Source organism: Sturnus vulgaris, chromosome 1, assembly GCF_052056855.1.
Source record: "Sturnus vulgaris isolate bStuVul1 chromosome 1, bStuVul1.hap1, whole genome shotgun sequence".
Classification (NCBI taxonomy): Eukaryota; Metazoa; Chordata; class Aves; order Passeriformes; family Sturnidae; genus Sturnus; species Sturnus vulgaris.
The window spans coordinates 50,357,123-50,383,398 of NC_142243.1; the positions used below are offsets into that span (position 1 = coordinate 50,357,123).

At 39.0% G+C, this 26,276-nt stretch overlaps 1 protein-coding gene across 50 annotated transcripts in view; it reads left to right on the top strand.

The window, feature by feature from the left end:
• Positions 1 to 26,276, top strand: part of ARPP21 (cAMP regulated phosphoprotein 21) — a 141,914-nt gene that overhangs the window by 96,732 nt on the left and 18,906 nt on the right. For 48 of the 50 annotated variants that reach the window (XR_015804433.1, XM_088166766.1, XM_088166904.1 and 45 more), the window contains 2 exons: positions 507 to 770; positions 8,801 to 8,927. Coding sequence is in view for 48 of the 50 variants with exons in the window: in XM_088166766.1 (XP_088022892.1) it covers positions 507 to 770; positions 8,801 to 8,927 (391 nt within the window). In the remaining 2 variants the exon portion in view is untranslated. Of the gene's footprint in view, positions 1 to 506; positions 771 to 8,800; positions 8,928 to 11,907; positions 12,009 to 26,276 lie in introns of all 50 variants that reach the window. The other 2 variants (XR_015804437.1, XM_088167040.1) reach the window with 1 other exon arrangement.

Genomic DNA, 26,276 nt, shown 5'->3' on the forward strand with positions numbered 1-26,276 from the left:
TTTCTCCATGTTTACAATCTTGGATTTTCAAAGCAGTCCAGCAAGGGAAAGATCTGCAGCTGAATCCTACTGAATTCCTCTTGGGATCCATTTGAAACATAGGTGAAATTGCCAGCATGTGTTTGGCTGCAAATTCTGTGTTTGAGGATATAGGTATCTATAATGTTATTTTAATGCCCTTTACATTTAAAATGTCTTCTTTTGAACACTGTAAACTTCACTTGTCATTTTGGAATTAAAGGTGAGGATGGCAGGGGAGAGGAAAAATAATTGGCTTTTTTGCCAAATGATGCCATTCACTTTTCAGTCTGGGTGTCTTTGTCAAAGCATTTATAGTCATTTTCATTTCAATTGCCCCCATTTTTGTAGATCTCCTTGCAAAGTTTGGCAAGGATTGGAGCTGAGTGATTCTTTCCTCCCGTTCTGAACCTATTTTATTTTGCTAATTCATGTGCCTGCTGCAGGCATCATGTCTATATCCTCTCCTCCTGCCTTCTGCCCCACAGCGAGATGACATGGCCGCACAGTTTAACCAGATGAGCTTAAGTCGTCAATCATCAGGAGACAACCCTGAGTCGCCTTCTGGCCCCGTGTACCCCTCGCCAATCCTGCAACAGCCTGCCCAGCAGACAGGTTACATCATGGCCTCCCCGAGCCAGCAGCTTCCCCCAGGAGGCTTCACGGGTTCTGGACCACCAGTGTCCCAGCAGGTGCTGCAGCCACCACCACCGCCCCAGGGCTTCATGCAACAGCCACCGCCACCTGCTCAGGTAGGCAAAACCTTCACTGCCACTTTGGCACGATGCCCTTTATAACATCAGGAAGGGAATATAAATTCCAGATATTTTTTATTTTTCCCCTGGTAAAAGTTTAGCAGATCTTTAGGCAGCAGGACACTTGCAAAGCCTCTGTCATTTCCTGGGTTTCATCATTTCCTTCCCTCTCCTCAAAACGTTTTCCTAACGTATGTTTGTACTCCATGATGTATCTGCACGTGAATATGAAGGAGGAGGGTGAGTAAATGCCCACACTCCTTTTTCCCTGTGCATGTACCAAAAGAACAAAATACACATCAGCCCAGGTAGTTGTTAATCATATTTAATTGACTTGAACATATGAGGTGTCACAGATCAGTCATTTTAGCTGTCTTCCTGAAGAATGATTATGTTTTACTGTTCACTACCAAACATCTCTGCTTGTCTCCTGGGTACCTTTACAGAATATTGAAAGTGATTACTGTCAAGAAGTAAAATGCACAGATGACTTTCTGGCCAATTTTCAAGACATACGCAATAAAAGGACAAATTTCTTTATCCAATTATAAATGAATTCATTTAAATTCTACTTTAAATGGTATTTATAGCATTTCTCTTGTTTTCATTTTATTCTTTGGAAGAAAAAATGTAAAAAAAGTACAAAACTTCACAATTTATTTTAATGTAACTATTGTAAACCCTGTTGGAAGGGGTTGTTTGATTGGTTTTTGCTTACTATTTCTCATTGAAAATCTCCACTTGTGTTTATTAAAGGAGTTTGGTATTGACATAGGAATGGAGGATTTTTACTGTTACAGTGTTTTAAGTGGGCTAAGGATTTAGTTAATTAGATCACTAATTAACAATAAAAGAAATCTGAGGACTACAGGATGCTGACATCCTATACAGGACTATGCAATCCATAATTTCTGTGGTTAAAAAATGTGCAGCTATTTTTTCTGAAAGAAGGCTTGTCAAAAGCAAGTTTGAAGGAGCTGAAGTTCAATATAATGTGATTTCTTTTACAAAAAAATTGAAAATACTGCTAGAAAAATATTTCACAATTTGCCAGATGTAGCAGGTTTGATATTATTTTAAAATTTGGAGAAAAAAATTACCTAATTCCCTGATGAATCCATCTTCCCATCTAGGTTGTGTCTCCTAAGTAAAGACAGTCCAGGCTTAGTCCTCATGTACAACTCCCAGGTACCCTCATTTTTTCCTAGCATCATTTAATTCAACCTCACAACACTTCTAGTGAACTAGGTAAATGTGAGCACCTCCATCTTACAGGCTGCCACCACAGCAGGCAGTGATGTTTCCCAGCTCTGCCAGCCAGGGTTTGCTGTGGAAGTTGAGTGAGCTGCAGGATGATGCTGAGAGAGACCCTGCACCGCCTCCTCACCTCCTCGGGTGAGGCCAGATCTTCAGCTCACCCTGGGGTCTCTGCTAAACCCACCATTGGCTGCTTTGGGCGAGTGTGCCCACTGCTCATGCTGCTGGCTGAGCCTTGCTGTGGGAGCATTAGATTTCACCCCTGCACGCACAGGAGGGCGCAGGATTTTCACTCAGCATGCTGTAGCTTTGCTTGGTGAAGCTCTTTTCCAAGTTAATCCTTGTATTGGTTCTACTGAGGAGCAGATTAACTTCTTCACAGGCCAAGTGATGAGGAGGTGCCTTTTCACATACAGGCTGCTGTAGGACCAGTAGAGTACTGGTGCATCTAATAGTCACTTTGTCCATACCCCAACTGCTTTCCTCCTATATTTTAACAAAGTGGAAAGTTACTCAGAGCAGAAAAATATCTTTTGGCTTTGCAACAACTTCAGTTATTTCACTGGGGAATGGTTTGTCCTCGGGAGGAGGTATAGAAAGGTGAGAAATTCAGTGCTGTCAGCTTCCTCTGCTTCTGCAGAAAACACCCGCCTCCAGCTTGTTGCTGTTCCAAAAAAATCTTTGTCAGATACCTGGAAGAGGGCAAGACAGAGTTTAGTGTCTATACTATCATTTGAAAGCATAGTGGTCTTGGTCTGCCAGAAGGGAGAGAGGGCAACGACTCTCCACATCTGCATGCACAGATGGGAGCTTCTGATTTACATTTCAAGTTTTAATTTATTCACTTCAGTCCTAGAAAGTGATTTGGATACTACATACAGCACACGTATGGCAAATAGGGGATCCTCTTATGACAAGATAAGGTGAATCCTTGGGAAACAGTAGTTCTTCTGTCCTGAGAGCTTAGCTTTCTGTACATGGCAAGTAGATCCCAAATCCTTGTCCTGCCCGTGGCACAGCTTCACTGTGGTAGTGGCTATTGTCAGTCTGAGTCAGCTGTTGTTACTCTTTGGGGCTTAGATGCAATGATAAGGCTGCTCTCAGACACCACAGCAGGTGGTCTGAAGCAGACTCTGGGAAAAAAAAAGAAAGCAATAAAAATGTTAATGGAAGCAAAACATTATGTGAGGCATTAATCAATGCAATGCAATCAATGTAAAAGCACTTTTGTGTCTTAAATGTTGCTGTTGAATTTATACCAGTATAAAAGAGGCATGACTTAATGGCTAATTAACTCCTGTAAATGCACTGCTGGTAAGGGTGGATATGATACCTATGGCAGCAGCGGAGCAGCGCGGCACCGGCGGGAAGGAGCCGGTGGGCACGGGGTGCGCGCTGGTGCCGCGACCTTCCAGAGAAGCATCGTTAGAAAGACGTCCTGGTGGTTACAGGCACGTTCCCGCTCTCGGGAGGAGAGTGATTTCAGCTCTCTTGTGTGAGCCCCGCTTCTGCCGACAGTGGAGAGAGGGACGGGAGCCACGTGTGGTGATCCAAGGCGGAATTTATTCCTTCTCGAAGGGTCCAGGGACGAAATGGCTCGAGGGGGCAGAGGGAGCAGGCTTGATATAGGAGAGCCAGGGGTCGGGGTAGAACAACTAACGAATCATCTGAAGGCACAGGGGCAGTACAAAGGGGCAAGGACCAATAGATTACAAACATTTTACATGAAACACTCATGCTAGGGGAAACATTATAACCATTATGAGGAGGGAGTGCACAAGGGCATTCCCTCCATGGGAGAGAGGCAGGCTCTTTCTCTGCGGGGCTTTCAGCCTGCACAGATATCCTGTGTGGTGTTGAAAAATACCAGTGAAAACTTGGTGGAGATCCTGGGAGTATGATCATTTCCTTTGGGAGTTGAAAGGAGGAGAAAGAAGTTCCTCAAGCCTACATACCCAATGGCACTGCATTTAAATTACTAGCTTTTTATTAAAGTTCTGTTAAATGTGGCTCTACAGCTGCTCTCCAAGATTCTTTATCCCAGTCTGTATTAAAGCAGAAGCAGAATGAGTTTGAAGTGACATGCTTAAGAAGTGGTGAAAGTGGGTTTGTTTGTGCTTCTTCTTTCCTCACGGGTATTCCCCAACTTGACAACAAAGTCATCATTTAATAAACTGAAAATAAGGATTTCTCTTTGTTCAGCCAATTAGAAAAAAGAAAACAAAAAACAGGAAAAACGTTACCTGGGGTTTTCTGAAAGGGATTTTTAGCAGCAAGTGCCTGTTTGCTTTCTCTCATGAGTGTTGAACATATATATCTTTGCTTTCTTTATTTTCAATTTCCTTTTCTTCCTGATAGTTTTTTCTGTAGCACTTATGGACCAAACACTTTAACAGGGGTCCACATTCTGCTTTGTACTACTTTATCAATGATGCCTGTCTTTGCCTCTGTAATTGAAGAAGTGGAGAAAAAGCAAGTATTATGTCAATGGGAAAGGATATTCCCCCCCTTAAAAGTTATTTTCACCTCTGACTCATTCTTTCTGGAAGATATACTGGCAAAATTATATCCAAAAGTGAGATTGCATGAATTCTTGGAGAGGCCTGGAGATGTAATTAACGTGTTGAGGGATTTTTCATCTGAATTAACTTAGTGTCATCATTAATTTTGTGTCATCTTCAATCATCTATGTCTTTGCAGAAGCCCTCTCCTTTAGAGTCTATAATGACCCTAAGACAAAGTCTTTACTCATAGCATATCTCCTCTAGAAAACTTGTTATGAAGAAGGTTGGGGAGGCACTGCAAATGAGCAGGCCTTTCCTTGATGATCTTTGAAAATTATATTGGAGGACATCTTATAATGCATTATTTTTTGTTACCTGCTACTGTAATTATTATGGAGGGGGCAGGGAGGAAAAGACCTTGAAGAATGACAAATCCCTGTCAGTTAGGTATTGGGAAGAAATGGCACCTTCATGTGTCCTTGTGTGACTGGGGTTTCTCTTGTCTTCTTCACTCCCATTTATGTGCCTGTATCAGTTGAATTACCAATGGTGTTAGCATCTGGATGAAGGTGCTAGTCTAAACCTTTCTGGATATCAACAGTGTTAAGAGGTAGAGTACCAGTCTGGTGGCTGAATCAAGATGTAAACTAGTAGGGAGGCAGTTTATGAAAGTAAAATCATCCTGAAGTATATGTAGAGTTCTGATCCTGCCATGAGGAAATGAACAATGTACCAGTGAATTTCATGGGTGCTGCTGGAGAGGACCCAGAGAGACATCCAGCCTCATAATGGGCTCCAGACTGTATGTGGACAGAACAAAGCAGAAAGTCCATGCTGCAGTGAGTCTGTGTGTATCATCTAGGAACAAAGCACATTAGAAAGAGGAAAAAGTAATGTCTGACTGTGCCATTTCATGAGTGTCTCTGAAGTGACATGCCAAGTCCTGTTACAATTTAAGTTAAAGTGTTGTTTAGGAGAAAAAAACGAGAATACAGTGGAATGGTCAGCCTACAAACAAAGTAATTGTTAAAAATAATACAAAAAAAAATTTTCACAGCATCAAGGATTAAGATTGAAAAACTGTGCTTTTAGACTAAAGAGGGTGGCATTTATTTAGGTTATGGTCTTAGAAGTGTGTTTTTTTGGTAAATTTCTTTTATTTTTAGGGTAACCATATAGCTTCATTGGCATGCTAGTTAGTGCCATGGAAACCTTCTGGTTCTGTAGATAAAATGTTTTACAAGCAAAAGATTGAAGGTTGAATTGTGCTTTTCACATGGGAATGCAACTCAAGTATAATTTGGCATGTTGGTTGGCCGCTACAGAAATGTAATGCTTTTTGTTGAAGAGCACATAAGTAAACGTTTTAGTAACACTGATGTGATGAGAAACTAAAAAATTCAAGAGGATCAGAGTACATTATGTAAGTGATACTCATTATCTCTGATCTCTCTAATTCCACTGCTCACCAGAGTAGAATCAGGATGGAAAAATAACTGACACAGAGATGTTCTCAAGATTAATGAGAATGGATCCTTCCAAGCCCCTCAAGCATAAAAGACCTGTTTTACACCATGTCTATATTTTACACCAAGCCCTTCTCTTAATGTGTGAGCTTTAAAAAAAAAAACAAACCTGACCCCCACCAAATAAAAAATGAACAAACAAAAACGAAAAATGGCAACAAAACACAGACACACAAAAAATCAAAACACAAAACCTACCAAAAGCCAAACCTCTTGTTTTCATGTCATGTGTGCATGAGTACTGTCTAATTCTTCAATTAATCATTATAAGTGAAAAAAAATTTTACCCTTCTACTACTAACATTTTTTTCATGCTAATAGACTGCACTCTCAAAAACTTTTAAGTGGGTTGTATAACAAATGTACTCCAATGAATTGAGGAAATGAGAGCAAGGGAGACAACCCTGTGACTAATACTGAGGTTTTATGTGTGTGGTAAAAATAAAAAGTCTGTGCTTCAGTTTATGTATTTGTGCTCAGCATGTTCAACTATAAACCTGACTTCAAAACTTAGATTCTTCAGGTATTGTTTCAAGGTTAATACCTACAGAATAATTCCCCAAGAGATAATTCTCATCGTTGTCAAATACTCATGTATTTTTAAATATCTAAGGGCTTGTCTACACTGGAATTAGGAAGTTGAGGGTAGATCAAATAAATCCTTTAAGTGAGATTAAGTTGCTGGCAAGATAAGTGAGAGTATTTCCACAGTGGTTTAATATTCTTCAGTTTGTTATATGTTAATAGAAAATAAAGAATACTTAAAAGAATGTCTGTTCTGTTCCCCTGATCCAAGGCTGGATCAACTATTTGCATTGACTTGACTTAGAGTGGGTGTCCTCATTTCTTTCAAGCCTCCTGTAGTTGAGTGTTGCTGAGAACAATCAGCTGTCCACGACATGAGTTTATCACAATAAACTTTCCTGATACACAGTTTATACTGCTTAAAGAATGATTTTGCACCTTAAATGTGGGGGGCCACTTTCCTATTCCTTGTGGCTTTTCTTTGCAGAGAAACAAATTCATAATGGTGGTGTCCATTCTATAAAAGCATTTTGATTTTGTTACATTAGTCACTAACAAAACAAATGGCTGGAGGTCAGGCAGTAGCCATTAGATTTCACTTGGTATGGTCTGGAGGGAGGGTAGTTTACAGCATTTTCCAGTCAAAACCTTGTTTTTTCTCATACTTGTTTGAATCAGGTTGATATAAGCAGAGAAAGGGGGAAAAAATCAATTGATTGAAAAGAAAATTAATAGACCTTGAAGAATTAATGGGTGTTCAGCCTCTTGATTGACAGATGCTGTTGACTGTCAGTCTGTGGGGTTAACTTCACCAACACCACCCAGTCCATCTTTGTTAATCCTAATCCTTCTCCCACCACAGTTACCATTCAGTAGGCTTCTACTTGCTTGAGTAGCAATCCATAGCCTAGTCTTGCCTGGTCTTTTTTTCCCCCATCTGAAATTGGAAATTTTCCAAGGAAAATTTCTGATCTCTTTTATGATGTCCTAGCAATAGTTAACCTTTATTCTGCTAACGTTATAGATGATCAAGTTGAATGATCTGTATCAGGCATATTTCTTCCATGCAAATAAAACTGGCAAAAATAGTTCTCGATTTACATGAAAAAAAAAAAAAAAGCATTTGATCTGACTCTATGCATATGTCTATTTAGGATAAATGCTTTGCACAAAGTGAGAAAAAAATTGTATGATTTATTAAGAAATGCTGACAGCTGTGGCAGAAGTTGTGAGAGAAGCAATGTTCTCCCAAGCCTGTGTGCCTCTGCAGTCTGTTCATAACATACATTGCCAAACTCTATCAGATGCCTACAGTATCCCTGACAGCTGAAAATGAAAAATTTTGAGTGCTTTGAACTTGTGAAGGGTCAGTTGAAAACTGTTTAGCTCAAATGTCTCAGTAACAGTGGTGTGGCCTGTATAGGAAAAATCTTTTGCTCCAGTCACCCTCAACCTTTCATGTTCACCTGTATGATAAGATGTAGTACACGTTTCTTTGTAATGACAATAATAATAGAAGAAAAAGAAGCCCATCTAGCAGAACTTGCTGACTTAAGGCCTGCCCTCAGCTCCTGCAAGAAAACAGCTGATTATTCTTTGAACTGTAATTGTTTTCACACCAAGAACAAGAAAGGCTTTAGAAGGAAATGTTCATGTAAGAAGGGATGTACCTGTTAAACATAATCATCAATCTGATAATTTCCTTAAAAGTGTTAAGGGTGCACACCCTCTATCTTGCTCTCCACCTTGTTTCTACATATTTGTACTCCAGACCATTCCTTGCTTTGACTGGACCATTTTCTTCAAAGTTTCTTTAATGGTGCAACATGCTGTCTGTATGTGTTATGTTGATAAAGACAGGGTTGTTTGCATCCATTTTTCTGCAGCTTTGGATATTTTACTGTGATAAAATGTTACTGTGATGTTTTTTCTTTGGTATATACGTGTAGCTTTTAATGAATCCTATGGTTTTTTTCTCCTTCAGTTATTTTTTTTCGTATTTCTTAAAGTATCTGAAAATAAATGTGGGCACTGATAGCCCTTTTCCTAGCACGGCTGAAAGAAAGCAGCAGTTCTTGAAGAGACAGGAGGCAAACCTCTTTTCTTGTTGCCATTACCACTAATGTACTTGTCTTGAACTCTTGCTCCCCCTCCCTGTTTTGTTCTATTTTATGAATCTTTGGTCTCTAGAGTTTACTGTTCTCTTTCTTTGCAGATGCCAGTGTATTATTACCCATCTGGTCAGTACCCTACCTCAACAACTCAGCAGTACAGACCCATTGCCTCAGTTCAGTACAACGCGCAGCGGAGTCAACAGATCCCCCAGACTGCCCAGCAAGCAGGTATGTGCATCTGGTACTCATTTCTTCAGCTGCTCGCAGTGCTTTTGCAGGCGAAACCTGTTGGTTGTGCTCTAATTGAATAGCAGAGGAGAAACCTGGTTGCTGTTCTCAATTACAAATTGAGAAACCTCTTGTTTGGAAATCCCAAGCAATGGAAGAGCAGAGGTTGAATCCTCCATCCCTGCTGTCCTGCAGGCAGTGCTGCTGTGTCCTCAGTGTCCATGCTCCAAGTGGCTGGGCACAGAGAGAGCTGAGGGAGCTGGTGTGAGCAATCACACTGCACGTTCAAGCCAACCATTGTGGTTGCCCTCCGTCATGGAAACTCCTCAAGTGTTTGTATCACCCTATGTGGTAGACAGGTCTACAATGATGCAGAAGGGGCCAGTTGTGCTTCCCCACCTTGTGCTGTCCTTGGGCCCGAGGAGCAGCAAGGCTGTGTGTGGTTGGTGGCTGTCAGGACCAGCTCCCCGCAGCGCTGTGCAGCTGGAAGGGGGGCCGTTACACTGTAAGAGAGTGAGTAGCACGTCTCACAGTGAACCGGTCTCTTTTCCTGCTGTGTCATGCCACTCCAAATGATTCCAGAGTAAGAGGGACAGAAGGAGAGCTGAGCTGGTGTATGTTGGGAGGGAGCAGGAATTGTGGTTGTCAAGGAGTCATTGCATTTCAAGGGAATAAACGATTCTAGTGTTTGAGAATTTATTTATTTATGTATTTCCTGTCTGTTTCTTTAGTGCACACCTTCCCTCATAGGGTATCTCAAACAGTAACTCCAGGCATTGCAGGGGGAGGTGGAAGGGTGGGTTTTGTTTTTCCAGACATGCCAGGTAGAACAAAACATTCATCATTCAATCTCAGTTTGGCAGAAACCCTTTAGAATGGCAAAGCAGATTCCTTGCAAAAGCCTTGATATGAAAGTCATTTAAGTTGCAAGTCAAGAGCCCGGACATGAGATGTGAACAAGACTTATGGGGTCATCCAGCTTGTTAACCTATCTCTGTAATGTGACTACTGGCAATTTTGTTCTACTCTCTCAAGCACTCAGGCAGACAAAGACACAGCAAACACAGCTATAACTAAGCAATTCCTTAATTTTTTTTTTTTAATACTGTTCTGCTTTCTAATAAAATTGGTGACATTTTGGTCGGTGTCAGTGGTGACTGACTGTGTCTGCTTTCATACCTTCATATTATACATTCTTGAGAGAGAAAAGGGTGAAGTATTGCACAAAGGTCATCTGTCTCCTCTAGCTTTTCCTGCCTGACAGTCTGGTACTATATTTATTATCTTTATATAGTGGATCCTTGAAGCAAAATGCAAATCAACTTAGATGACATAATCTAGATCTACTGTGTTGTTATAAAACCATATTTATCAGTTTAATGCTACATCTATAGCTAGTGGAAGTTATGGTAAGTCATATGCACAAGAGATGGTCTGAATTACGAGTGATGTTCTGGAGAAGATCCAGCTGCGTGAAAATCTTGGTTTTAAAGATACACTGTAATACAGGAGCTGTTCTGTGTGAGTGCAGACAATGCAGAGATGCTAATGCTTATTTTGTTTCAATGTTTACTGCATCATTTTCCTTACATGTTTGGAAAACATGAGTCAAGGAGTTTGTGTAAAATCTCTAGCGCATCAATCTTTCCCTGCAATCCACTCTTTCGGTTGCCTGCTCAGTATTTTATCTCTTGTTTAAAAATGAAAACATTGTGTCTACAGTTAAATCCTGCTGTGGCAATAATTTTAAGTGTTTAGCTATTCTCAGATATTGAGATATGTGTGAGAACAATTTTTCGATCTGGTTCATCCCTTTGGCCTCTGATACATCCTTTCCCCTAGTCACAGTCCAAGTGTGTGGTGTGACAGGAAGCAGATTGCAGTTCTCTGCAGAGCTTGTCTTATAGGTGGTGTAAGAATCGTTCAGATTGTAAAACTCTTGGTATTTGGGAAACAATTAGCTGTGTATGACCGGAAAATAGCAATCCACAAGGAAGTGTTTCAGACTTCCATTTTCCTTCCCACACAGACTTAGCTTCAGATCAGCACATGAGGGGCCAGGGATAACAAGGGGCTGGAACAAGAAGATATGATGGAAAATAGTGTTGGTGAAACAGAGTTTAGTATGGGAATACCGCGGATGGAAAGGGTGAACAGATGGGAAGGAGGCAGATGAAAAGATGATTTCTGAAATAGTTTCCCCAAAGACCTCACATCACTTGCTGCTGCTTTGGAGAAAGGATGGCTATGGTGCAGGCAGGCCCATGGGAGCCCAGCTGGCTGCCTGGACCTGCCAGCTGGCTGCCATGGCAGGGTGAGCAAGGAGGCAACCTCAGCCTGGCAGCTCAGGAAATATTTTATTAAAATTGAAAGTTTGCCTGCCCGGGGGAGCCTTTGGAGGCTTTCAAAACAACAACAAGGAGTTCAGATCTTATTTCCTCTACTTTGGGAGGCAGAGGTCAAAGTTTGATTTAATATTAGCAACTTGTTTTTATTTTTGTTAGAAAAGGTCTCTTCAGGATGAAGTGATATTGATGACTTTTACAGCAAACAGCTTAAATGAAATGTCTACATAGCATCTGTGGTGGCTGAGTTAGCCTGTACTCTCTCATGGCTCTGGAAGGAGAGCAATATTGAGTTAAAATGGCTCCAGGGCAGAAAAAAGGATGAGCTCACCTAAAATTAGATTAGAACTCTTGGAGCAATAAATCATTTGGAGAGAACATTTTGTGTTTATTTACCTTTCTTATTTTTATTTGCCTGCCCAAGCACTGGCTTATGTGAGAACCTAAGAGACCCATTTCTGGCAGAAGCCTCGTACATTGTCCTCCATGAAGATATTTGTACAAACGTCTGCCCTTTGAATTATGTTCATTTCTGTTCAAGCCAAAATGTGGTATCACTGTAAACAGAAATACTTTTGTTTCACTCATGCCATTGTTGCTCTTCTTTGCTTTTTCTGCACCCTTTTCGTGTTCAGAGCTCCTCAGTGCGAAGGTTTTCAAAGTGTTGCCATTGGGTGGAGCCAGGGTTGAACTGGTGTCTGTTGCACCGTGGCACACATAGGACGTCATTCTTGAGGTGTGTTCAGGCAGGTATTCTCAAAAACAGTATGCTCATTTTTCAAACCATTTGGTGATGTTGCTGTTATCCATTTCTGGGCTCTGTAGCCGGTGATACTGTGATGTGCCCATTTTTGTAAGCACGTGGAAGAAAATATTATTTCTGTATTTGCATCTAGCAGTACTTGGCAAATTGCATGTCTGGCATCATCAGTATTTCATTCTCCAGTAATTATCTCTATTTTAATATACTGATCCTAGTTACTGTCTGAGTAGAAAAATAGAGCTGTATTGATGATAAATCAGTAATTATTTTCTCATTATAGAAGTAGGCAATGTGTTATTTTATATCTGTGTCTCTATTTTATTCCGTTTTAGCAAATGCTGAGCACTTAGAGGATTTTTCATCTCTGAAGTGCTTCATAAGTATGAGCTGGATAAATACATGAGGATTGTCTTCAGATATGCAACTGTTCTTATTGCTGTTCACAAATTAACAACCTGCAACAAATTACATTATTTTTTTTCTTCTCTGGTTCATTGTTGTATGTTTGCCTCATGTTCCCGATAATTTCAGAGTGCATCTGAAATTTTATGGATAAAACAATATTTATCTTCTTGCTTGGGCTTAGTTCTAAGAGGCTGTTATCTTGATTTATCACGCATATGTAAGGTAAAAGTCTGTGGAGTGTGTTTTGCCTCAGCAGTGAAAATAATCTTTTGAGGAGATTAAAGCAAAGATCTATAGTACTTTCATAGTAAGTTTTCCTGCCAAAACTTTACACTAAAATATTTCCAGACAAGATGTTATTTGACGTAATTTGTTGTTCTGTAATTCTGGAAACTAATGTAATGATTTTAGGATTTCTCATACATACAAGAATCAACAAATAATGCCCTTATAACCTGTTTCAGGGTCCAGATATCATGAGAAGACTCAGAGAGCATAGGAAATCTCTCTGTTTTTTTTCCCTAAAAGGAATATATTTGTTTGTGTACGGTAGGCAAAGAAAGTCCTTATGTGAGGAAGGTATATATCTGAACAGTCTGAATGTACAATCCTTTCTTAATCAGTATTCATGGATCTTCTGTAAACAGCGTTTGTCTTGAATAAAAGGTTCCTGATGGAGAACAGTATTATAACCCTTTACAACTTCCCGTGAAGTACAAGAGGTAATTGTCTCTTTAATGCTTCTCTGAAACAAATTTTAAGTGAAGACAAAATGTACCCTAACAGAGTCCATATATTTGTTTAGGTACAAATCAGAGTCAAATGGACAATGAAATACTGAATTTATGCTTAATTTAATAATTTCACTGTCAGCATAATTGAAGAGTGTTAACTTCAAGGTTCTTTCATCCTCTTTGTCTTCTGAAAGCATTTGTCACTATAAACTTATACTTAGTGGGAAAAAAAATGTGGGAAGGGAAATGTGCAGCACTAAAAAAAATTTGTTTGTTATCATGGTCTTTAGAAAACCTTATAAAGAAAGATTGCTGCTTTCTACTTTCATTAGCCACCTGACAAGAGCTCATGGTCCATGATGGATTTGTTTGCATTATTCTGTCTATAATTTCACTGCTTATATAAACATAAGTTCAATTTTTAAGTAGCTAATTATCTGAAGAAAATATTTCTCTAACAGTAATTGCTTACTGCACTAAACAGATTTGTATGGAAGGTGTCCATCTGTGTTCAATACTATTTTTTTCAGCAGATACTGCTGCTCCTAAAAAGCATTGCAAGGGAAATGCAGCTCATTTTCACAGAGGCTTGACAGGAATGGGAGGGACAGAGCCCCACTGTACTAGATACTGAAGTGTATTGCCATGGCCATTAGTATTGATGGAAGGCTTTGAAATGTAAAAGAATTTTGTAAAATAGTAGGACCAGATCAAGAAGGAGTTTGCAGCAATTTCAGTTGGACTAAGTTCAAAATTGTTATCTTGAAGTGATCCACACAGGTATTATTAGTTTCTGTTCAAATATTTTATGTTTAACTTGTCCAGAAGCTTAGAGCTTTACCTACAAGCACGCTTCCATTTAGACAGGATGTCTCAGCTCATGCTATGTGAAGTTTTATGCTCTGGATTTCATTCTTCCTATTGCCTGAGGAGGATGCTGTGACCAAATAGTTCATTCAAGACTTTTTGAGAAACTTTCTGAAAGAGTCAGGACTGGGGCTTAAAATGTTTTCAATTTCTAGTCTTAAAAACACAAAATCCTGAGTGTTTCTGACATTATGTAATAGTGCTGCACCAGTAGTGAACCAGCATTCAACTTTACAGAATATCTGTAATTTAAATTACTAGCAGAACTAATACTGCCACACTTCCTACAGCATACCTGACTCTGAAAATTAAAAGGTGGAATCACTTTTGTCAAAAAGTTTTGTTCTTCCTCAAATGACTTGTTTAATTATTCAGCATTAACACCAGGAGAGAGCAAATATTGAGGGAATATTGAGGGAACACTGGCAGGTTCAGCAGCTAGAATACTCTAAAGACAGGGACTTATTTCTGGTTTTCTTTCAAGGTGTCACAAGTTGTTTTCAACTTCTCTAATACTAATTAGAATTTATACCATTTCTAACAGAATTTCTAGAGTTTCAAAGTAAAATAAAAATTTTTTAATTTTGTTATAGAGAATGTGTTAGTCTCATGTCAGTTAATGTACAGGAACAACAGAGAGAAGATTTCTAACAGTGTTGTACTATAGATAGAATTTCAGAATAGCCTCTGTAAAAATTACAGATGCAACCTGAAAATGAAGGTAACACGCTAAGGTATTCAACAATGTCTACAAAGAATCTTTGTATTTCTGTCTTTTCTTTGCCAAAAAAATTCATGCATCATCTCTATTGCTAATTCTGTGTTGGATCAATGTGCAGCACTCTCACTTCTTGTGGTGGAATTTTCCAGCACCAAATAATTGAGAGGTTTAAATTATAGTCCTTGAGAACAAAGGCAGATTTTTTTTTTCTTTTCTTTTCTGATACCATCCTGCCATTGGTAGAACTAGTGGAGCCCCACCATTGATAGAAATGCTAAATAGCCTCTCTGGAGAGGCAGAGACCATCTCCAACACTCCTTCAGGCATGCTGCTCACAGTAGGTCTGTAGACTTTGGGGATCAGTTCTCTGTAACTATTCTGCAGATGAAAGCATGCAACAGGATGCAGAAGTGGAGGGCTTTTGGGTCTTGGCTAATTATGGAAAAAATACTCTGAATGTATACCAGAGATCTGCACTGCATTTTGCCTCACAGTTGCTATTGATTGAGGATTTAAGAATTGAAGCACACTTTGCAGTTGTAAAACTCCATCAAATGGGACACATATTTAGATTGGGATGCAGTAGAATAATTGTGTGTGAGTGTTCTGAGGAAGGGCCCACAGCATGTGTTCAGTGTTAGGGCGGAGGAACTCAAGAACGATGTCACAGTAACTGAAGCAGTGCTCTGCTAACCAGTCCTGATATATTATAAAGTCTCAGTGTCTTTACCTGAATTTTGTTCAGCCTTTGTCACAGGCTCTTGTTTGTCTAAACTACCCACTAGAACAGCATCGTTCTGAAATTTTTATTTTAACTCACCAATAGGAGTTACATAGAATCTCTGAACTTATATAGCAAATGTTCAATTGTTTAAAGTTCTTCTTTGTTTTCAAGTGAATTAATGCTGATAGTATGGGTGTGTGAAGGAGGCAGTCCTTGAGTCTTCCCAAAGAAAGCAGCCAGTTTCCTTAGCAACTGGCAAGGATATGTGATATCCCTCCAAAAAGTTCTTCACCTTTTCCCCAGATCCTGCTCTGTTTTGTAGCTCACTCATGCACCAGAGCAGAAATCATTCCTGCAGCATGAGCTAATTGTAATGCAAGATGGCTGGTAGCTGTCATTGGTATTGAACAGAAAATACAAAAAAAATGTAATTTGTTGTCTGAGTGTATTGTTCTCACAACAGCTTGATTATTTCCGATGTTACTAGTGATACATAGCCCCTGCTGAGGTTTCACTTCCAGTGGTATCTCTGGCATTTGTCATTATGAATGACATTATGAATGATAAACACAGGTTTTCTTGCTGCAGACCCTGGTAAGGCTTTTCATGCCTGATGTAATGTAGATTGAGGAAGGAAAGAGGTGTTTCTTTATTTGGCCTTGGTTGCCAGTCTTAAGACTTAGCTGTAAATGCAAGTCATTTTATGTTAATTCACTCCAGAGTGGACAAATAGAGCTGCTATTTCTGCCTCTGTTTATGTGTTGGTGGCAAGATGTGACTATGACCCAATCAGGAATTTTATTTTCAGGATGGAGAGACAAACAAGCAACACTACTCAATATATTGTACTGCAGTTCCTTTTTCCACAGTGCCTTTTTCAGAAGTCTGAGTCCCCAGTGCTATGAGTAATGGGAAGTTAGATAAGCTTTTACCCCAGTTTACTCTGGGAAGAGCTGAGATTAGAAGTAATTCAACAGAGATTTTAATTCTGAATTTTTACATATTTAATTTAACTTTTATTCTCAGTGCAGTTCCCAGGATCCTAGTGTCTTTGTTACAAATATGGTCTTTTGATTACAAATAGTCTTTTAATTACTGTCATGTAAATGCTTAAGGACAAGGAAAGGAAAAGAAGCCAACCTGTGCAATAATGATTTTTGTGCCATAGTCATACCAAGGAGCTGCAGCTAGTCTTAAGACACCTCTTTGCTAAGAACTAGGTATATATATGAAGAAACTTTCTTTTCACTCCTGGGACCAAGCAGAGAGCTTGCATTCAGGGCTAAAAGAATGTTAAGGCAGCTACCATGGTAGCCATCCAGTTCAGGACTATTTTCCACCTCTAAAAAAAGTTCCTTAGCTTAGGTAAATCAGAAAAAGAAAGAAAAAGCTTCTGCTGTGGCAGCTGTTTATTCATGCACACCTGTAAAAACTTGGTCATCCAAAGCTCCCACTGAGTGCTGAAAACTGGAAGCATATTTTTGGTATTGTACGTGTAGGATCTCAGAGTGTGTTTTCATAAATATTAGTGTTTGGAATAATTTGTGGATTGGCAACTGTTTGAATTTCTCATTGTCTTCATTCTCAGTGTTCCTTAGATTTGCTTATATAATGAAAACCCACGACCATCATGAGATGTGAGTAGGGGATTTTGCCTGTGAATACCAGTAGTCTTTTCCTTTTTGCAAAAAATTTCTTTCAGAAGGACCTTGGCCCTGTGGCATTGCTTAAGGAAAAACAAAATGAAGAAAAAAAAAAAGCCATTTCTAAGCAAGCAAATATTTAGGCTACATATATATATAAATATATATATATATATATCCTTGCTCTTTTTTTCAGTCTATATTATCAAAACAATTTGTTATGTTCTTCAGCACTGTCCTCAGGGCTTCCAAGTAGCATGCTGGTAAAACAGAACATCTTCCATAACATCTGTTCAATGGTGTGGCATTTTCAGCTTTCTCTTTGTTGAGAGCTACCTTTCATCAGGTATTGAGTCTGCAGGAGTACAAAAGATTGGATTTTTACAGGTCCTAAAAAGGAACTTCCACAAACTGAATTTTTAAGGTTCCCAAGTACTACTTTATATAACAAGAAAAAAAGGGGAAATGTATTAAATTATGAGAAGCAATATGCTACTTCAAAATTATTACTGGTTTAATAGTTTGTATCAAATGGCAATTTTAATTCTCTCTCAACTGGAGAAATAGAAAGCAATTAATCTTCTGTAGCACCTTGTAAAAAATAAGGGCTTATACAGAATCTCAGTGAAGCTGTTCCTTCACTTAACCTTCAGCTGAGCAACAAATAATTATAAATGCAGCTATATCATAAGGCAAAAGTAGTTTGGTGAAATAGAATTATCATCTAATGCTGGAATAAGAATTTTTAATTAGGTTTCCTGATGTTCTTTGTTCTAGAAAAGTATGAATTTGATTGTGATTTGCACATAAAAGAGTGGAGCTGCGTTTTACAAAGCGGATTTTGTACCCAAACTATCGCTAGATGATTTATATTGCAATGTTAATATAGGCAAATGCTCTTGTGCTCTCTCAGCTATAACTCACATGGGGCCTCTGATGAGAGGACTTGATTTAAAGAGGAGAAGGTGATGTCCAAGGTGCATGGGTGCATTAACATGTCAGATAATGTCTTGCTCTTCGCTAACGGCACCATACTGTCAGTGCTGCCTTCCACAAAATTTTCAGTGTGTCCATCATATAAAGTTTCTGTTCCACTGTGGTGTATTGCTGAGGAGACTAAGGATACAACTGAGATCTGCTTCATCCTGAACTTCTCTCCTGCTCACAGGGCTTCACAGTACTTCAGCCTTTCCCCTCAGTGCCACACTTCCTTTTCTTACAGCTCCCATTAATGCCTTGCAGATCCCAAAGCAGTGTTGTTAACCTCACTTCACCTTGGGATTTTCAGCCAAGTCAGTGGAAACTGGTCAGTGAAAGGATCAAGGAAGCATATATGAACGGGTCATCAGTTCGTGTCATGGAGCAGTGCACAAGATACTCTGATAAGGAAAGGCAAAGGATGTGAGAAAAATAAATGCAGAAGTGATGAGAAGACCTGTATTTTTTTACTGCAGAGCTATGCCTCAGCATACTGCTCCACTAGAGCAATAGGCAGGAGCTGTTAAAGCCTTGGGCTAACTCTGTAAAAATGGGAAGCCATGAATTTGTTACGTCAGTTTTTGTTCAGGAAGAAAAATTCCTAAATATAATAAAGCAAGTATTGTTCTGCTTTTCTTTGAATTGCTCATCTCTATTTCCCAGAAATCTGTCTTTGCAATATTAAGAACAAGAAATTTGTTCCTAGGAAACACAGCTACCAATGCATTGGGTTTGGAGGACATTGTTGAGTCTGCACACTAATTTCATTGAGATAATATATGTCTGCAGTGAGCCATATTTATACTTCCGTTGTGGACGCTTCACAATGATGAAGACTCATATACTTTTACCTATTTTGTCAAGGTGTTGATAGTGTGCTGTGGAGCATTTGCAAACTACACTGAAGGTTTCTTTATTTTATAAAATTTAAATAAATGTGATGTGCAATTGCCCATACACTGTTTCTTCTGTGGAAATTTGAGACTAACCAAATGGCTACAAAGGCTGATGTGGTATGTCAAAATTATGGAACTAAAGAAGGTATGGAATAGAAGTTATGGAACTAACGTTTTTACTTTCCCTCCCCCCTTTTTTATTTGTTCCATTTATAAGGAAGAATGTAGAAGTGCAAGGCTAATAATTTTTTTATTAAGATTTTTCCTCAGGCTATGTGTGGTCTTAAATCAGTTTACTAACTAGTGTGAAACTTGGAGGAGGGGGACAATTAGTTCAGTTTCTGTCCGCTCAGTCTACTTGGTCCTGATAACTACATTGCATAAGTTTAGGATGGTGTTTGGAATGCATTAGACTGCCATTTTTGCTACAATGTGGCCCACTGTGTATTTAGAAAGGTATGATTTATTGGAGAAACAGGTGTGGGCACATGGAAAAGCAATTTGTCTTAGTTATTTTTAGATGACTAGTAAAATGTTGATTCCAAGTAGGCCATAATTAATCAGCAAGAAGTCTTATCCTGAGTTTCCTCCTGTAGGTAAACAAACTCAGGACATCCATCAAATCAAAACTGAGAGAATGAGAGAGGAACAGCCTGAGTCTCCAGTTAGCAAAGCAATTGTATTTCTTTGAAGTAATCCCAGCAGGATTACTGAGTGCTGAGTATTGCTGAGTGATTGCAACATTAGTTTTGAAAATAAACCCTGAATTTCATATTTCTCGTAGGTTTCTTAAAGGTTTAATATACTTCTGCTAGCTGCTGCATGCCAAGAAGGTGAACAATAGCACAGAAAATGGGCTGATAAACCAAAATCTTTCTCTGATTTCCCCTGAAGTGGCCTCACACCTTTTCTTTCATCTTCTTTTCATTATATTGTGGTGTGCAAGTATATCAGTAGTTACTTACTGAGCTCTAATCATGCTGAGCTCACTAAGCACAAAAGTAAATGTTAAAAACTTCTGCTGATTGTCTGTTTTAAAGCAGCTTTGTCACAGTGCTTTCTAAAGCTTTAGGTCTGGAGATGTCTGATCTGGAGATGAAACAAGTGGTAGCCTAGTTTTTATGCTATACTGTAGTAATCTGAAAATTTCAATAAGTTTTGTTAACTGCAAATGTGATTTCACTTGATTTATGTCTGTTTTGTGTTGTGAGAGATCTAGGATGCTGAGAGGTAGGACTTTATACTGCACACTATGCTGGCCATGGAGCAGGGGTGGATATTGGCGGATATGCCGTACAGGTGGTTGATTTCTGATTTTGCTTTAGTAGAGGCAAGAATATGTCATTCATCTTCTTGTTCAGCAGTTTGGGAATTAGAGTCACTTTTTAATACGTAAAAGTCAAAGAACTCCCAGCTGTCCTGCATTTAAAGTACGGTCCATAGAGCTTAGTGATTAGAGAATCTGCAGGGAAGGTGGAAGCTTTCTGGATGTGGACAAGGGGGTGAGGTTTGGGTGTCCATGACAGGAATCAGTCCTCAGAAAACCACCTGCTTAATTTACAAGAGTTGACTTCTTTTCAAAAATGCGAAGACCTAGTTTGCTGGAATGAATCCCCGAAGTCCAATGGTTAGGTGATGTCATGTATGTAGTTTCCTAATTGGGTTGTGCTGTAAATGAGGAAAAGCCATAATCAAAATTGTTGTTCAATTCCTTAGGTAAAGATCGTGTCATATCTTTCCAGTGGTTTTGAAACTAGATATAACTTTAGATTAATTTTCCAAAAATGCCTATGAATTGCTTAAGAAATTCCCTTAGTCTTGATGTATAATGAAGGTAGTAAAAACACTGTTTCAGGATTCAGTATATTAGCTGAATGTTTACCTTTGCTCAAAAATGCTATGCAAGCATTTTCAACTGCTTTCTAGTGTCTAGAGAAGGACAGAATTAAGATGCTGAATCTGTCTTTTTAAAACTTAGTTTATCTGAACACCTGTAATTTCTACAACTCTCTGTGTCTCTCCTACTAGAAACACAACCTGTAGGCTGCTGATGTCCTTGGGAAGAATTGTGTTGGGCCCAAGAGCTATCCTTTGTTGCATGAATGTTGGAGTGTTCCTAGGCAGAACTGAGTGATTTGTTTCTTTAGAACAGTGAATTCTTCTTGGATCCCAACTGGCCAGCAGCTGATTTTTTAACACCTTTAATAAGAATGCTTTGCAATGACCCCAAGACAAGTTTGTGTGGAGGTTTCTTTCCAATTTTTTTCTTCAGTCTGTTTTGTGTTCATCTGTTTCTTTCCAAAGATGAACGTCTTTATATAATTCACAAAAGCCCTACATGTGTGCCTTCTGAGTATGAGGAGAATGTGCTTAGGTATGTCTATGCTCCCCCATGTGATTAAACATGAAGGGAAGAAAACTTGTGGCTTCCAGCTCCAGTTCTCCTACTCAGCCTACTTCTCACAGGATTCTTCCCACAGCTCACAAAGGATCTATCTGGAGAAAATTGCTAAGCAATGTTTACCAATCCATCTGTGCTCTTGAATGTCTAGACCCGTGTAAGGGCTGAGGTAAAGTCTTTATGAGGTGTCATGCTGAAAACCATTTTGAAGTCCTCCTGTGGTTTGCAACATAGGAAATGTAAAGATTAGAAATTTTGCTGAGGCATTTTTCACATTCATTCCAATTAAGTAACAATTAGTAGGGCAAATTCTGTTGTAGTATAGATGATTATTAGGTAATTAAATACTGCATCTCATTAATATGTGCCTGTGTCACTGGAATGAAGGCTGTGGGGACTGTTTCTGCATTGCCTGTTTTCTGACTTCTGAATATTTAACCTTGCTCCCTGGAGCTCTCCGAGGTCATTCACACACAAACGCATTGACTTGTATTCCCATTTTTGAAAGCTGGAAATATGACCTCTAAAGAGAATGCAGCTATAGCCAAGCAATGACAAATTTCTTCCAGTTTTCAGTGCTTGATTTTCATTTCAGGGATCTGTTTGTCTCTACAGTTGTCAATGTGTGTGGTTTTCTGCAGATTTATTTATCAAGCTTTTTCTTACAGTTCATGCATCCCTAGCTTTAGGAATAATGCAATTCTCTGCTGAAGTGTCCTTCAGTAGTGAAACTGATGTGATCACACTCTGGAAGAGCAGGGCTGGTGTGAAGGGAATCTTGGGGAGTATAAGATTTCTCTTTACTTTAGACCTTAACCTTCTGCTGGTGTGAACTGACGTTTGGACAAGTGCATCTTCACAGCCCATCCTGCACCATCAGAATTCTTATTTGCTTGCAGGGTTGGGAAAGAATGGTGCTTCATACCACTATACCTGTAGGTTTTTCATCCTGGCCACTTCAGCCTTTGGTCTCATAAAGCAGATTATTATCAATTGAGTCAGAATTGTATTTGTATTTTGGCAGTATGTTAAAAAAGAGCCTTAGCAAAGAGACACCAGTTGCCCTTGCCTGAGAAGTAATATTTATTCTAAGAAGATGAGAAAGCTTTTGTCTTCTTGTTACAAAATATTGTAATATTGACATAACAGAAACTGAAAAACCAAACATAATATGGTGGGGAATTTTACTTTCATTTGAAGGACAACACTGCAAAAAAGATGCTTTATAGTTACTAGGCTGTAAAAGTATGTGGCAAAATACTCTCAGCATTTATACTATATTTACCTTTTATGACAGCTTTCCAGAACCACTGTCTTAGACCTGGGAATCCTGCTACTATTTTCCTTGGACACCTAAGGAACCTGACATATATGGAGCATAGTTTTTGTGTTAAGTTCTTTATGTTGCTGAACCCATGAGTAAAGCCATGGCAAGGATATTATTGAATACCTAGTAAAAGGGAAGGGGATGATGGGAACAATATACCTCAGCGAGTTTCAGAGACCTTTCCTTTTGATAGTGCTTTCTGTGGAATCTTTCCTTGCAAGGATAATAATGAAATCATAAGTCCATCACACTGTTAAAAGATGCTGGGTTTTGTTCTGCAATGAAATCTTAGAGACCCAGGACACCATTCCTGCTCTCCCTTTGGAAGAAAAATTAGATACAACTGCAGGATCTTGGCTGGCTGCTGTGGCCAGAGAGGCTGGGAAGTTGTCAGAGGAGTGGAGGTGGAACAATATCTTTCCAGTAAATCTGGCTTTTTAGACAAACTAACATCTGTGCCTATACAGAGAAGTTATCCTTCCAGGGAAGTGTCCTGAAAGACATTTCAAAGACTGCAACATAGAAATTGTTTTTTGGGAAGGAGGTAGATTTGGAACATATCTTTGAGTGAAATCTTCAGGGAAAGGGGGATAAAGTGAATGATTTCTGGTTAGAATACGTGGGAGGAATATAAATAAACATTTTCTGGTCACTTTTACTGTGATTACTCGAATGCTGTGAGTGTTATTTCATTGCTTCAGGACAAGAAGTCATAAGTAGGGGATGGGGCAGGGAGGGATATTGCTGTTTCTTCTAAATAAGGACAACTGGCTATAGCAATGACTGCTGCCTCCTACCCAATTTGCAGTATAGGGGGAGAATCCCTCCCCTGCTCAGAAGTAAAGTTTAGCAGAATATTTCTGGCCTTTTGGTAAGGAAGAATTTGAGGAATTCTGCAAACATTTCTTTATTTAAAGTGAAAAACATTAATCTGAAAGGTATAGACAAGAAAAATAAAGGGGGGAGTGCATTCCTTATTGTGTTTTCCATATCCAAGTTGTTGTTGAAGAAACAAAAATGCTCTCAATCCTCTTCCTTGCTTGAAGCAATCTATTTATGCCTTGTAGTTCTATGAAGTGCTGTAGAAAAAAATCATAATTACACTGTATGAAACTAATTCTTCCATCCTGCATTAAGTTTAAAGTAATGTTAAATCCATATTTTCATTAGCAAGCAATGAAAAAGCTATTAAGACTAAGACTTAACACCCAAGCAGTTCAATTCCTGCAAATGTTTCTACAGAAGCATGATGCTGCAGAGCTATAAATAAATGAATGTGATAGCCTGAAATGTGCTGTAGTATATGTACTACCCAAAATTTCAATTCAAGAAAAAATGTTTTTTCTTCTAACTATTAGATTAGAACCGCAGAGGGGGCAGGTTCAAAGAGGTACCAAGCTCTTCTTTCCTATGTGTTTTAGAAAAATAAGGAAAATTAGTCTTATAACTTTTGCATTTTCTCCAAGCCCCCATCTGTAGAGAAAGCATTTAACTCACTTACTTTTAAAGTATCAATCTATGTATAGGTGTTTTATACCATTTCAGTTACAGTGTCACTGGGCTCTTTTTCATCCAGAGTCTGTAAATACAGAAAAACAATTCTCAGACATTTACTGGCATAAACTCCATAAGTGGCCAAGTTCTACAAAAAGGTTACTCATAGACTCATTCTGTGAGTATGCCTGAATTCCTCAGGTTTTGCAGTAATGGGTATCATACAAATAGGATAGATATTTATTATCACGTCCGAAGGGACTGTTTTGGATTAAGTAAGTAAAAAACTCCCACCAGGCAGAAAGTCTTTGTTCTTTATTTTTGTGCTTTATTTTTTGCGAATGAGCTCATTACTGTATAACTGCTGATAAACTTCTTTTGATCTGTGGCAAGATGTAACTGCTTTGGCCTAGTCATTAAATCAGGACACAAAGTTGTGCTTACTAGTGCATCAGAATGGGAGGACTGTAATAATTGGAGGCAGATAGACTTTATTAAACTTGCCCTAGTAATATGAGAAAAGTCTGGCACATGACTCTCCATAGCACTGCCCAGGAATGTGTGCTCTTCAATGGAAACCCCCTGAAATACAGGCTGACTCTGAAGTCAGTCTTCATCTCTGCTAGTACCTCAGAGGGCAGAATTTAACCCAAAGTGTCTTAAAATATTTTTCCAATGCTTTAAATTAGTAAAACTCTGCTGTGGTTTAAGACTTTGTCATCATACTTTTTCTGTGCTCCTTTTCGAGTGCTGCTCTGAGCCATGGGAAGAGTGTGGCTTTTTCTGTGAGATTGAACTGGTATGATCAGTGAACAAGTGTGCCCAGCAACTTGATTCCCTTGCAGAAGGGATGTTGCAGGTGGTGACTGCAATGTCCCCATCCCATTCTGGGTGTTAGCAGAGTTAAACCACAGCAGCCCTTGGGTCCCTTTGCCCACCATGCTGAAGCCATGCAGTAGTTGTGCTATACGTCCACAGCCTGCAGCTTGCTTCAGTGCCTACAACTTGGAAGCAGGAGGCAATTATTTTCCAGCTTCCACCCAAGAGGTAACATCTAAATTGTGACCTTCTGTGGCAAACTTTGTTCCAGTGCTAATTTGTAAATGCTTTGTATGTCAGCTTTAGATGGGAAATCCTAACCACTCTTGCCATTGTAACATTCTCTTCCAAAGGGCCAACGAAAATACAGCTTTGATGCGTTTCTCTTGGTGCTCAGATGCCATTGCATGTGAGTCATCACATATTATCAGAGTAACTCAGGGCCTTTGGGCATTTGATGTTGCCAATTGCCTTCATTTCTTGCTGGTATGTAATTTATCAGCAGCATGGCCTACCCTGCTAATATGTGCTCTTTGTAGGCAGAGACGAAGGTAATATACTTTCAAAGTGTATTTGAATTGCTTTCATAAATCACAGCTGTCGCTGTGAGCAGTTTTATCACTTGACAGAACAATATGTTATGCTCATGCTTTGTACTCTTGGTACTATTCTAAACTTTTATTTGTGTAAATTGGAATGCATCATAATTTATTTTATCAAACAAATTTGAGCAGTCCCGGGTTTTTAAATTATTATTCTATTTTTACATGGAAACTCGGTAAAGAAGAGCATTTTTATGGGACATGCATTATAGTTGTAATTATTACTTTTTATTAGTAATTAGCTCTAAGAACACTTGGAGTTTGCTTTCTATTTGTTAATTTTCATTTTTCTAAGAAGTTCATGCAGCTGGGGCAGCTTTGTTTTTGTACCTCATTTCCTTTCCTATTCTGCTGTGTGGCAGGAAGAGAAGCTATATGGCAGTCATGAGCCATGGAGTTGGAGATGAGGAGGAGCCTCTTTCCCTCATAGATTTCATTTGTTATCTGTGCTGAATAATCACCAAATTAATAAATTGAGTGGATTTAAAATAAAAACCCTTGTGAAATCCAGAAAGAACTTGCAGGCAAGCCATCCTACCTGAGAAATCAAGGATAGTGTAGCAGAGAAATCATGAGTAGGCATAAGCCTAAGGCAAAATTAATGCCTTCATCTGGGAGTGCTTCCCCTGA